Source organism: Macrobrachium rosenbergii, chromosome 5 (assembly GCF_040412425.1).
Source record: "Macrobrachium rosenbergii isolate ZJJX-2024 chromosome 5, ASM4041242v1, whole genome shotgun sequence".
NCBI classification, from domain to species: domain Eukaryota; kingdom Metazoa; phylum Arthropoda; class Malacostraca; order Decapoda; family Palaemonidae; genus Macrobrachium; species Macrobrachium rosenbergii.
The window spans coordinates 34,992,060-35,005,489 of NC_089745.1; the positions used below are offsets into that span (position 1 = coordinate 34,992,060).

Below are 13,430 nucleotides of genomic sequence, written 5' to 3' on the forward strand. Positions count from 1 at the left end.
ACAAGTCTCAAGTTAGCAAAATTTGCAAATATTCTTTTATGTATTTTTCGGGTTTTTCAAAAGTCTTTAAACTTTCAATTTTGTTTAAAAATGTTCATAATTTGGTTATCAACACATTAAAGAGACCGTTGAACTCATATAATTTGTAAAACTTTTTCAGAGACTGATCCACGGAATATATATATATATATATATATATATATATATATATATATATATATATATATATATATATATATATATATATATATATATATATATATATATATATATATATATATATATATATATATATATATATATAAATATATATGTTTGTATATATAAATATATATGTTATATATATATATATATATATATATATATATATATATATATATATATATATATATATATATATATATATATATATATATATATATATATATATATATATATATATATAGAGAGAGAGAGAGAGAGAGAGAGAGAGAGAGAGAGAGAGAGAGAGAGAGAGAGAGAGAGAGACCGACCCCAGGGGTTTCTCGGCATTTGATGTATCTTTATTTTTATCACAATAGTTTTGAAAGACGTGGAAACAAGAACAACATTCAAGAAAGTGAGAGAACAAAAGTTTTAAGAACACTGAACACTCTGATGATGAAAATATTTGTATATTAAAAATCAATATAAACTAATTCTCTAAATATTTACGTGTTACCTATTAACCATGTCCTACTGCTTACAGGTTGAATTATGATAACTTAAGAATTCCCATTGGAAAAAAATCAAATTTTAAAAATTGCCTTATTGTCAAACGAGTAAGCAGATATGTGAATACATTTTCAAGCCAGTATTCAGATTTCAAATTTTTCAAATCTGACAGACGTAATTCGAACCAATTCAGGAGGACTTTGGTTTTCAAAATAACGTTAAATTTAATGTCCGTTCATGGTCAGGGTATCGTCAGGTGACCTGACCAGGATCAGACCACCGACGCTTGCGCCCTGAGTCTTTCTCGTCCCTCTGGGCTTCATCGCTAGAATGCTGCCGTTCGGAGCCTCTGATGGCCGCTGGCTTGTTCCATATCCCGCTGGCGGCTGGGGTAGAGGACGAAGATGATATAGACGCCTCTCCAGGCAGCGGCGGTAGAGGCTGGCTGCCGCTGCCTTTGGTGGTGGTCGCTGGAGCGCCCACTTTACTTCCGGTTGGAGAAAGTTGTTGCGGCTGGTGCTTGTGCGTGGGGGAGGCAGAGGAGTTGGAGGAGGAAGAGGAGGAGGTAGAAGGTTGACTGACTGAATCGGCAGTTGTCGTCGATGGCACTGAGTCGGGTACACCTGAAGAACCTCCTGACCCTGAGGCCACGGCAGACGACGGCCCAGCTACCGCTGCTGGAGAAGCAGGAGAAGCAGTCGTGGCAGGTGGAGGTGGAGGAAGCGTTGGGAGGTTGCTAGGTTGAGGTGGCTGAGGTTCTGGCACTTTTTTGGTGAGCGACACGCACACGTCTCCCACTTGGAGTTTGCGCACTTTCAAGTCGTACTTCTTTTCTGTGAGCTCTGGGCTGCAAGATGACCAGCCGCAATGGAACACGAAGAAGGGGTGATCCAGAGAAGCCTCCACAGAAACCTGAAATCAAACGACATCTATTATATGTAACGCCATGGAAAGCCTGAGTCAGGAATTCATTTTCACATGCTGAAGCACATTGCATTGTGAATAGCAACAGCATTAACGTTAAGTCACACAAATAACACTCAAGTATTAAGAAAGTAGATAAAGTTCGTGATAAAAATATCAATTTCAATTTCAGTATTCTTGAAAATGAGCATAATTGCAGGGAAAATATAAAAATTCTGTTTATAATAACAGATCATTCTTAAAAGTTTTAAGAGTAAAAAAGAAGTAAAAAGATCATTAATGTCAGGTAAATAACACTGTAAATAAATTTATATATATTAAATGTAACTATATATATATATATATATATATATATATATATATATATATATATATATATATATATATATATATATGAGATAGCTAGAATAACTTTTAACATTCAGTAAATACTTGACTACCGAATATCTGAATGTTGTCAGGGTTACATTTTCCTTTTTCTTAAAATATACAGTTATATAGTATAATGCTAAGATAGTGGAAGAATGCCGGAATAATTATTATTAGTATTTCATTATCTACCTATATATATATATATATATATATATATATATATATATATGATATGTATGTATATGTATAAATATACATATATATATATATATATATATATATATATATATATATATATATATATATATATATATATATATACACATATACATGCAATATTAAGCTAAACATTTCGTTGAATATCAATTCGCTCTACCTTGGAAATAACATTGAAGGGAACTATAACTGATGTCATTCGAACTCCCGATAGTGACAAGTCCGACTTCAGCGACGAGTGTTTTGCCACTGGGGTCTCTTGATTACCCAGTGGTAAAACACTCGTCACTGAAGTCGGAGGTTGTCACTGTCGGGAGATCGAACCACTTATCAGTTCTAGTTCCCCTTCGGCGTTATTTCTGACGTAGAGCGAATTGGATATCAAACATTTGTACCTTAATATTTGTAAATCATAAAAATGTCATGGTGATGTGATAAAAATTCTCATACACACATATATGTGTATACACACACACACACACATATATATATATATATATATATATATATATATATATATATATATATATATATATATATATATATATATATAGAGAGAGAGAGAGAGAGAGAGAGAGAGAGAGAGAGAGAGAGAGAGAGAGAGAGAGCCATCAATTCGCCTGCAGATGTTCACAAATAAATCATCCATGTGAATTCAAATGCTATGGAAATATAAAACCTGAAAAAATAGCGCTGTAATTCATAATAAAAGAGCACAAGAAATAAGCACCATGCCTGTTTTGTTCAACGTACACAATTTATAATGTATTGTAATTCACTGAAATGGTAGTAGCCAAACTAAATGTACTAAATAAGGCTGACATCACAAACTAGCCACAGAACATGACACAAAATTAGAATAAGACAGAAACTGGAATTAACTTAAGCTAACAATTTTATTGACAACGGCATCATAATTTATTTTTTCATTCTCAGAAACCCACAAAATAAAATGAAAACGTCGAAGCTCTGCCTTTCAGCGCCATTCAAAGAACCGCCAACCATTCTTGTGTCTCACCGCCGCCCTGCCCCGCCAGACCACCGGTTACCTGCCAATCAGGACAAACCTGCTATTGAGGGTTAAGACCATAAAGGGTCCCTGGCCGTAGTATCCCCTAAGGCAATACTACTTCTCCGTCAACTTCTATAAATACCTATTACACAACAGCTGCCATTACTACAAGTACTACTGCTCCTACTACTACCGCTGCCTCTTCCACCACCAGCAGTCATTAGCGGCACTACCGATGCGGCCAAAATTCCTCGGTGCCTTGGGCAAGACTGCATGCTTCAATTAAATGACTAGTGTGACAGCTTTTTCTCATTTGCATCGGACAGGTGGCTAGTCCCATCAAAGGCCTCATTTTGGTCATATTCTTCTAGACAACCGTCCCTCAGTTCACGGCTTGACTGTTTACCGGCAGGGAATGCATCAACAGATTATTCCCAGGATAGCAATGACGTCACTGATAAAGGCTATCTTCACGAACGCACATACAGTATATACAGTACATACACACATAGGTAACCTTCATATAAAAAGCTGATTTAAATCAAGGATGAATTTGCCAGATGGAAACTCACACGTATGAAATCGTTCACTGTGTCGACACCTAAATTCACCAGATGAAAGGATCATTCAGTCCAAAGAAATGAGGAAATGATAAAAAAAAGACTTCGTCCCAACACGTCAAATGAATAATGAATGAAAAAATGGAATGAAAGGAAGAATATAAAAATGCGTTCCTCAACCATTCGACACCCCTACCGAAGAACACGTGTATGATGCAACAGAAAGAGATCTTGGCGTAGAGGGCGAGGGGAGAGGGGGAGGGATTGCATGGGCACGTAAGATGCAACAGGTGTGTTTGATGAGGATGCGTTTAGGACGGGTGGGTTGGGAGGCTGGGAGGTGGATCGTGGATGGTTGAAGAAGAGATGGGGTCGGGGAAGATGGCGTCTTGGTAGGGATGGGGGGTTAAGTAGTGCTACCCCACCTGTGCCGATCCCTTGTATTGAAGCTTAGCACCCAAATCCCCCGTCCCCCATCCTAGCTCCCCTACTGCTACCCCCTCTCTTCGTTCCGACCCTCATTTATCTCCATCTTATCGTCTTCCTCCTCCACCTTCATCTTTTGTCTGCCCTTTCACCTTCCCTTTTATCTCTCCCCTCCCCTCACAAGCATTCTCGCCCCCCGCCCCTTCATTACAAACTCTCTCTCTCTCTCTCTCTCTCTCTCTCTCTCTCTCCCAAAACACGCACACATACAATAGAACAAAGCCTATGTTGAAATATATTTCATATCGATGTTCATATCTACGGCTATCCATGTATGGCTTTAATTTTTGTTATACAAAGAGTTTACTCCCTTCACCCTGTACATCGTAAATGTTCGCCTTCTCGTCGTCCATCGCGCTCTTTTCGCTTGTTGTTCTTGTTATCTATCCTCTCCCATATCTTATTCCATGCTCCTCTTCTGATACTCCCCTCTTCATCCCCTCCTCTTCCATCCGCTACACCCTCTTCCTCTCCAACTCCTAGACACCCCTCCCAACATCGCCCTCCTCTCTGGACTGCAAACTGCACTCGGGACTTCATGAATATGCTAATGGCGTCGGCCGCGTACGTCGTCTGCAGCCCCAGACAGCCTTTTTTGGCTAAAGGTGGTGAGCGTATAAACAGGCCATCGGTTATCATATACCCAGGTGAGACGGACAGTAACGGACACTTGCGGAGACTGAGGTCAATCACTCGTTCCCAATCCCGACATGACGTCAAATGATGCAGTGACATCCACAGAAGCTGGCCGAAGGCAGGCCTGAGCTCGGTTTGAAGAGCACAGCTGGCCCGCGCCCTCTGTCTGGTTTTGGGATGCGAGGATAAATATACCCGCTGTTGGGGAGATACAACTTTTACGAACCTGCAACTATCTCGATGGCTTGAGAAGGACTTCAATGAGAGCCGCAATCCCCCATCCCTCCCCGCACCCCATTATAACACAAGAGGCCTGTGTCGTTTAGAAACAACCCTTCCACTTAAAAAGCGGTTTCAATATTGTCAGCGGTTCTGAACCGTTACTTCTGTTTCAGCTCCGCCCCGTAAACTATAAGAAAGAAAAACAAAGGTTAACAGAATGGTTTTATTTCAGATTCTTAAACGCCTCGGATCTAAACCAGTTTGGAATATGTGTTATTACTGATATTTTATCAATGAACGCACCCTTACGGGAGAGATAATGTGCCCTGCATAACACGCATATCTACATGTAAACTAAATCTTTTTAGGTAGAGGATCAGACTGCATTGCAAATAAAACTTAATTGTTAGGATCTCCAACCTGAATATGAACAATATAAAGAGTTGTGTGCGTGCGCTTGAGTTTAATTCTGTTTGAAGTTCATCTACAGTAATATTAACCTCTCTCTCTATACATAATTAATATATTTTGCGGTTCTGTGTGTGTGTGAGAGAGAGAGAGAGAGAGAGAGAGAGAGAGAGAGAGAGAGAGAGAGAGAGAGAGAGAGGGGGGGAGAGTTTATAAATAAATTTGTGTACAAGAAGACCAAACATCGAAGGATCTCAGCTTGGTAAAATAAAAATACATATATATGAATAGTTGTGTGATGTACAATCCCTTTTCGAGAATTAGTCTAGCTCCACTAAAATTTCAGATAACTGATATTGATTATGACATATTTACTAACAGAATAGATGAGCTGCTTACCATATAAAGCCTGCTTGTTTACAAGCGTCTGTGCTAGTGATTGAGGAATGACCATGCGCACACATACTCTAAGCAAAGTACACATGAATGTGTTACAGTGAATATGTTAATACTCCCAATGCATTTGCATAATCGTATTCAGTCAATGGGCGTGCGATGCTTGAATTATGATCTGGTCGAACATGAAATTTTTTGATCAGTGCTTTCACTGTGCAGGGAAGATTAAACATTCCTCGTCTTCGGTACCTAAGATGGCATTTAAACTCTATATAATTTACAATTTTGATGAAATACCATGGTAAGGTGGACAAACTGTTCTGCGCCAAACGACGTACACAAACCCGAAAAGCGCTGAGAAGATTATTCTATGGTGGACTTAGGGAATCATTATTTCTTTCTTTCCTTGAGTTTTTAGCCTACAGGAAGATAAGAATTTTGTACTTTCTTGTATGTACATCTACGGTTAAATTTCAAAGGCAGTCAGCACATTCCTGGACGATTTTAGGCTAAACTGAAATAGTGGTCCAGAATTTTATGCTAAAATTAAATCCCCAATTCTGTTTTGTCTCAAAACCATAGACGGCTAACTGGCGTCGGTTTACTCGGCACGAAAACTTCGTTCGATAGATTAGTTTGTAAACTTTTTCTAACTTATTTCTGTACCAGACTTAATACCAACGTTAAGTGCTATCCTCGTTAACAAAATTATAGCTTTCTGGTACCATTCGAAAGAAAAAAAATAATAACCTGCAGTAAACATAGTACCTCATACATGCATATTGAAATATTAAGAGCAAGAGGTACAGAGGGCACAAACTCGAAGAGCAAGAGGCACAAACTCCAATACTGGATTGTGAAAAGCAGCAAAGCATATGGCAACACATTCACGTAATCGCAGTCCTTGGGGCATTTCACCAGTGCCTTACATTCGGGTGATTACCACTGTCTAGCTATAGAGGCTTCCATAGGCTGAATAATAATAATAAAATCAAAAGCTCTCTTCCCCCATATATTCTGTATCGATAGTGTGATATCTATGAAATCGTTAGTTACCCCTTGAAAGTCGTAAACGTTGTATTTTCTCTGACGTATTTTTGCACTAGTTTTCCTCCCTCTTTATAAGAAAAACTGCTACAAATGAAGAAAGCATAATTTCTTTATTCAAGAATTAATTAACGTAAAAAGTTTAGTAAATAACATGAATAAGCACGCCTTGTCCCCTACAGAGCAATGAAATATTATTCCACATTTGGACCTTCATTATCTAGGCATGATAGGGCTCTTAACGCTTGAGTGCGGTTTCATTTTCTACTCCCGATGTTTATCGAAAGGAAACGGCAAATAACTTGGCATCAACATAAAAATAATCTTTAAGTGAATACCATACATAGCGACACGTCTGACAGCCGGTAAGATTAATGAAAAGCTCGAAATTCGGAGACGTATTAACAAAACTGCTGCTGCCCGATCGTTATTAACGGTACATTCCCATAACAAGTATCTGTATCTTCTGTTGTTTGTTCCTGACCTACAGATCTGAAAAAAAAAACTAAGTTTAAAAACGGCTAAGTTTTCATCATGACTGAAACCCACTGACAAGTCGTGGAAATCAGATTCCAATTTTCACTACGTTCCCAGGCTGAGCAACACCATGACAGGAAAATTTGAACCCAATATTAAGTTTTATTTGAAAATATAAGATAATGGAAATATCGAAATTATTAACGTAAAACCGACTATTTTTAACATTAAGATTTGTCATCAAATCTGGTATATATTCACGGGAACTGGAGGCATCAAACTTGGTCAATTTTTAAAGCTCTCCCAAAAAAAGTTTTTTTTGGGGCTGTTTTAAAATTCGATTGTCAGCATCAAATGATTATATTTCAAAGGGAATTAATTATAAAATGCAGTGAAAGTCTCCTTCCATGCAAGTCCTGAAATGACCTCTAAGCCCATTTTGCTTTTCGTAATTATAAGGCCGTAACATTTGGTTCCTTGACACAAGTCAGTCGTCGACAAATCTGAGGCCATTCAACACTCCAATTGATAAAAGATTTTGGGAGAAAACCAGTAATAGTCTTTCACGTCGGACTTCATCGGGTACTACGTTATTGCTTTCCGCCATATTGTGTCGACAACATAATGTAAATATATTTGATATATGTGGAATACCTCCCACCATAAAAGAGTTCTAAAGAATAAGATAATTAGTTCTACTGGCACCTTCGGGCGAGGCAAAAATCATGGGGGAAGAAAAATAAATAAATATTACATTGCACTGCCTCTGGCGGGGGATAAATTCTGACCTTTGGAAATGCATCTTCGTAAAATAATTTGAAATGTGTTGAAAACAAAGGGAGACGAGGGGGGGAGGGGGACGTTTGAAATAGGGAGGAGGGACTAGAATAAAAATAGTTCTCTGAACTGTTGAGGAGGCGTGGCTCTAAACTCCACCCCTGCGGCATCTAAATTGCGAGTGAAGGGGGTTAATGCCAAGCTCTGTTCTCCGCATTACAGATGTCAACGCCAACCAGCTATTTACGAGACATTCAGCGGACTTTGTCAGTAACTATACAAAGCATTCAACGAACACAGAGGCGATTATAGGAAGGCGGTTGATAAAATTTAAGTTGCACTGCAAATGCGTAGCCTAACGTTCCAAGCAAACGCCGAGCACCCACACCCAACAATTGCCAGTCTGTTTCTCTTTAGTGCCATGAGATCCTAATTGCAATCAGTGCTGTTTCCAAAATAAAAAAAAAAGACCACTTCGCCTGATTATATCATATTTACGCACATGTCAAGAAGAGGGCAAAATAATGATGAGGGCATAGAATTTACGAAGGATTAAAAAAGAGAATTGGAGATAGGCGATCCTTCAGACGAGCAGTCTAATTTAGCTTATATTTTCCTCCATTCCGGCGTTAATGCGCTGATGAATGACGTTGAAATATTTCCGTAAACATACATCTTTAAGCTTTCGTACAATATTCTTATTATATCTTATCATTCGTTGCAATTTATCCATGTTTCTTGGTATTTCTTGTAATTCTCTTCCCCTTCAGTGCAAATGCCCATACACAAAACCATATGGACATTCTACGATATGAAGTAATGAAATTTGACTAATTATTATCCCATGCATAAAAGTTCAAATTATTTATCATTTTTAGTTTTTCAGCGTATACTGTACCTTGTGCATTGAAGCAAAAGGAAAAATGAGATTTCTTTACAATAAAATAAAGGTTTAAGGAAATGTTGAAGCTACAGTAAACTTGGTGCAATAATTATTCCTTGATGTTCATGAAGTCAGTAATAAGCCTCAGGCAACTTCAGTGCTAAAACACTTCAGTTTATTTATTACGTAACAATTTGACCTTTCACAGGAACAACATCCTTTACCTTGCTTGGCATGCAGTTTAGCTGACCAGCTTACCATTTATTTATTCAGCATTTACGACTATTTTAAAATAGACCAGGAATTCCGCTCATTTGGTCGTGATGTCAATTCTTCCGCTTTTTGCCATTTTATTAGGCATGGAAGCGTCTAACTGGATTCTTATCGATACAATTTTCACTTTTACTTTTCTTGTTAATACGAGTTGCCTGAAACGGGTAAGTGTGCGCGTGTGTTTCTGTATGTACGTGTCGGGAAATGGGTACTGTCATACCTCCGTGATAACAATTCTATATTTTTTCGGCAATGATATAACGATGTGAGTTTAACCATCATGTACACTATTATGCAACTAGGGTAGGAAGAAATTGAAGAAAGGCGAACTTTAACATTACCGACCAGCAGCCTAATGACTTTAATGTTCCTCTGCTTTCGTTTCAGGAGCAAAATTGACATACCAGTGAAACAGGTGACAACCAAGACGTGATTCTTACCTGGGTGTTTCTTGATGGGAAGATGAATGTTATAGTAGACGAGGAAGGATTGCTCGGGGTGCTAATTATGGCGGCCACCGTTGACGGGTCTAGCTTGAGGTCTTCGGCTTCTCTTGCAGCCTCTAGGAAATCACGTGTTTCAAGGTCCTCCACCCTTCTGACACTGGTGCCCACCGTGACGAGGGCACCGCGAGCAAAGTGGGCGTGGTAAGGAGATGAAGGACGATTTTCCTCGTGCCCTGCCGACGAGGCAGTTGGTGAAGCCGAAGTGCTGGGCTGTGTAGTATCAGGGTTTGGGACAGGGGCTGACAGAATAGGGCCTGATGCTGAAGGACGAGACTGAGTGGTGGTGGGGGCAGTGGCCAGGATCCCCGGCGAAGAGGTCGTCACCCCGCCCACTCCCGGCACCGACAAAGACGACCCAGGAGGCGCCCTATGTCCAGCGCGTGGGGAGCGAGGTGCTGGCATTGGGAACGATCCTGACCCTGATCTTCGTTTAGGGCTTGGCTCGCCATGAGGCCCCCGGGGAGAGGGCTCACCAGACGACGCCCCTGGACTACTAGGGAGCGTCAGGTCGGGAGGTCTGGGTCGCATTTTACTGGGAGGGACATCTCTCAGGTCTCTTGGATCAGGATGGATGCCCCGAAGAGGTGGCGGCCCCAAGGGCCTACCAAGAGAGGGAGCTCCTGAGACAGGTGTTGGTCTTTCTAAAGATGGCCTTGGATCGAGAGGTGGATATGGTCTAGGGGCGTGTCTCGGGTAATCCCTCATGAAATGTGGGGGTGCTCCTGGAGGGAGGAAGTGGTGGTGATAGTACCCTGTTGGTCTGTGTGGGAGTGTGGGGTAATGAGGGTAATAATCAGGAATGGGCGGGGGCTGTGGGTAGGCCAGGTGGTCCGATGGGCGGGCTGGGGTAATGTGAGCAACTTCAGCCAACCAGGGGGCGGTGAATGCCGGCAGTTGGTGACTCAGTGGGTGACCTCCAAGCGAACCTCCCGACCCGCCCTCTTTATCACTCAAAGTATTCTTGTTATGGTCGTAAGCGCCGCTCACGCCCATCGCTGCCGTTTTGAAAACGCCCACGTCAGACTTGTAAGTAGGTGCCGGGTTGGGGTCTGGCAAACCTAAAGTTGGGACACGGGCGGCGGGCAGCAGGCGACCGCCCTCGCCCATCTCACGACTGTACGTGGGCGTCACGATCATGCCTCCTGGGGAAAGAAAAATGACGTTAGCAAGAGATCTATCAATTCTGGGACAACAGGAACGTTCTTATGATAAGTTCCAGACTGAATATGTCTGAAGAACAAACACCATAATTCAAACCTTACCAAAGTAAGCATTTTATAATTAGGCCAACAACAACAACAACAACAAAATAATCATCATCATCATCATTATTATTATTATTATTATTATTATTATTATTATTATAAAAGAAACTACATACACTCTGCATTTGGATCACCACTTACGCGACGCGATAATAATACATGCAAATTAAGACGACTTAGTGATAGTACTTAAAGCCATCAACAGTCACTCCATTACCGGCTACTGGTGACACTTTATTCACACATAATATCTACAACAGGTGACACCAACGGAAATCGCACACAATTAGCACCAAAATGACCTAAAAGCTACAGCATCTCGTCAAAACTTTTATTCACATGACAAAACCCACAGTAGTTCTTGGACTGTAAGCAATGAATGCTTTTTCTGTCTTTGTCACTGAAAAGAGGGGGCAAAGTGTGCATGTACAAACAGCTGAGGGCGAAGGAGCATCTTCTGCCCTAGTTAGATATAAAGGTTTGGTAAAAACATTCTACGGACGTTTCATAGCTGTCGGGTTCACAACAATACAAAATGTGAGCGTTAACAGATCAAGAAATGGTTTACACACTCTGCGAAAAACATGAAATCAATGATACAGAAACGTATAGGAGAATGAATGCTATATATATATATATATATATATATATATATATATATATATATATATATATATATATATATATAGAAGACAAAATCCATGAAGGGAAGAGAAACACTGAAGTGCTGAGGCCTTTCGACTGTCGTCCTTTACTTAGCAGTCTGCTAAGTAAAGGACGACAGTCGAAAGGCCACGCAGCACTCTAGTGTTTGTCTTTCACACACACACACATACATACACACATATATAGCTCCTTAAATCTACGGTATTCAACCAAACAAGTAGTTTCAATTTCAGCCTTCACAAGCGCTGCAAACGAACTGATCTGTAAAAAACGCAAAACTCTTTAAACAGAACGACTTGCCAAATCATATTTTCAACCTCTCTTTTTATTTGAAACATATCTACTCCTCCCCTCTAGCTGTCTTTCTCACTCACTTTCTTTTTCTCTCTCCATACACACATATACAACACAAATATCTCTCTCTCTCTCTCTCTCTCTCTCTCTCTCTCTCTCTCTCTCTCTCTCTCTCTATATATATATATATATATATATATATATATATATATATATATATATATATAGCTTGGTCTTCAAGACCTAAATTTCATAATCAATCAATCAATCAATCAACAAGCAGGTAGATATCTCTCAATAAAAATGTAATCTAATTCAAATCTGTATATGTTAAACATATCCGAATAGCATTTGTGTAAGGTTATTTGTCAGAAATCCATCATCAATAAAGCAAAGGGTTCTTGAAAATGCAACACTGACAGAGTTCAGATGTTGCTAAACATCTCCCTGCCGTGACAGATCGGGTGAAACTGAAATCCGTACTTTGCAGTTGAGCTATTGCGTTATATTTCAGTGTTCTGGTGTTAACCTGAAGATTTATTGTTATATAACCTGTATATACATCAAGCCACAAGTAACCGTTTAACATCGAATTCACTGTACCTTGGGAATGACTTACACCTAAGGGTGTAAGTTATTTCCAAGGTATCTAGAATTCGATAGAAAACGATTATTTGTAGCTTAATATCTGTGAATATAAAAAAGATTCGCGTGTGTGTGCGTATCCCAACAACCAATCTCAATCTTCGACTGCGGGTGACACTATAACCGATGAAAGTATTTGGTTATTTGAGTTTCTTAAAAGAAGGTAACAACTAAGTAACTAACAGCAGAAATTACCTACGGATAGATGAATGTAGAGGAAATGGTGGTTTGTAATTAGGCCGGTGATAAATGAATTGATGTTGAATATGATCTTTTTCAATTTTCACCTAAAAACTATTCTGCTCACTCTGCGGATTCTTAATTGGATTAAAAGGAAGCCCGGTATTCAGGATCTATATGTCTGGATAAGGCAATATATATTAAATGTTTTAATCATCGCTTCTGAGGCAGGTCAATCTCAGCACGTAATGTTGTCTAAGCTTCTCCGTGGTATTTCCCGAATGTGGTAGTTCAAGCCGTTTTTGCAAGTTTTATAAATATTACCACGTTTAAAAGCAATGGTTAAGCAGAGGATGGTTGGTAAGGCTATGCGCTCTTGCAGCAGGTACCAAAGGAGAATTGGTCATTTTCAACAGCAAAGGAATTCAGATTCATTGGCTATTTGCCAGAGGTCATCAACAAACCAGCTTAGATGATCAGTCTCACTGCATG

The 13,430-nt window shown here is 39.7% G+C and overlaps 1 protein-coding gene across 2 annotated transcripts in view; it reads right to left on the reverse strand.

The window, feature by feature from the left end:
- Positions 1-637: 637 nt before the first annotated feature.
- The window catches only part of LOC136838647 (uncharacterized), a 220,944-nt gene continuing 208,151 nt past the window's right edge, over positions 638-13,430 (reverse strand). For both annotated transcript variants that reach the window (XM_067103958.1, XM_067103959.1), the window contains 2 exons: positions 9,823-11,030; positions 638-1,605 (listed from right to left, as the gene is read on the reverse strand). In XM_067103958.1, coding sequence (XP_066960059.1) covers positions 946-1,605; positions 9,823-11,025 — 1,863 coding nt within the window. In that variant the 5' untranslated portion in view covers positions 11,026-11,030 and the 3' untranslated portion in view covers positions 638-945. The remainder of the gene's footprint in view (positions 1,606-9,822; positions 11,031-13,430) is intronic.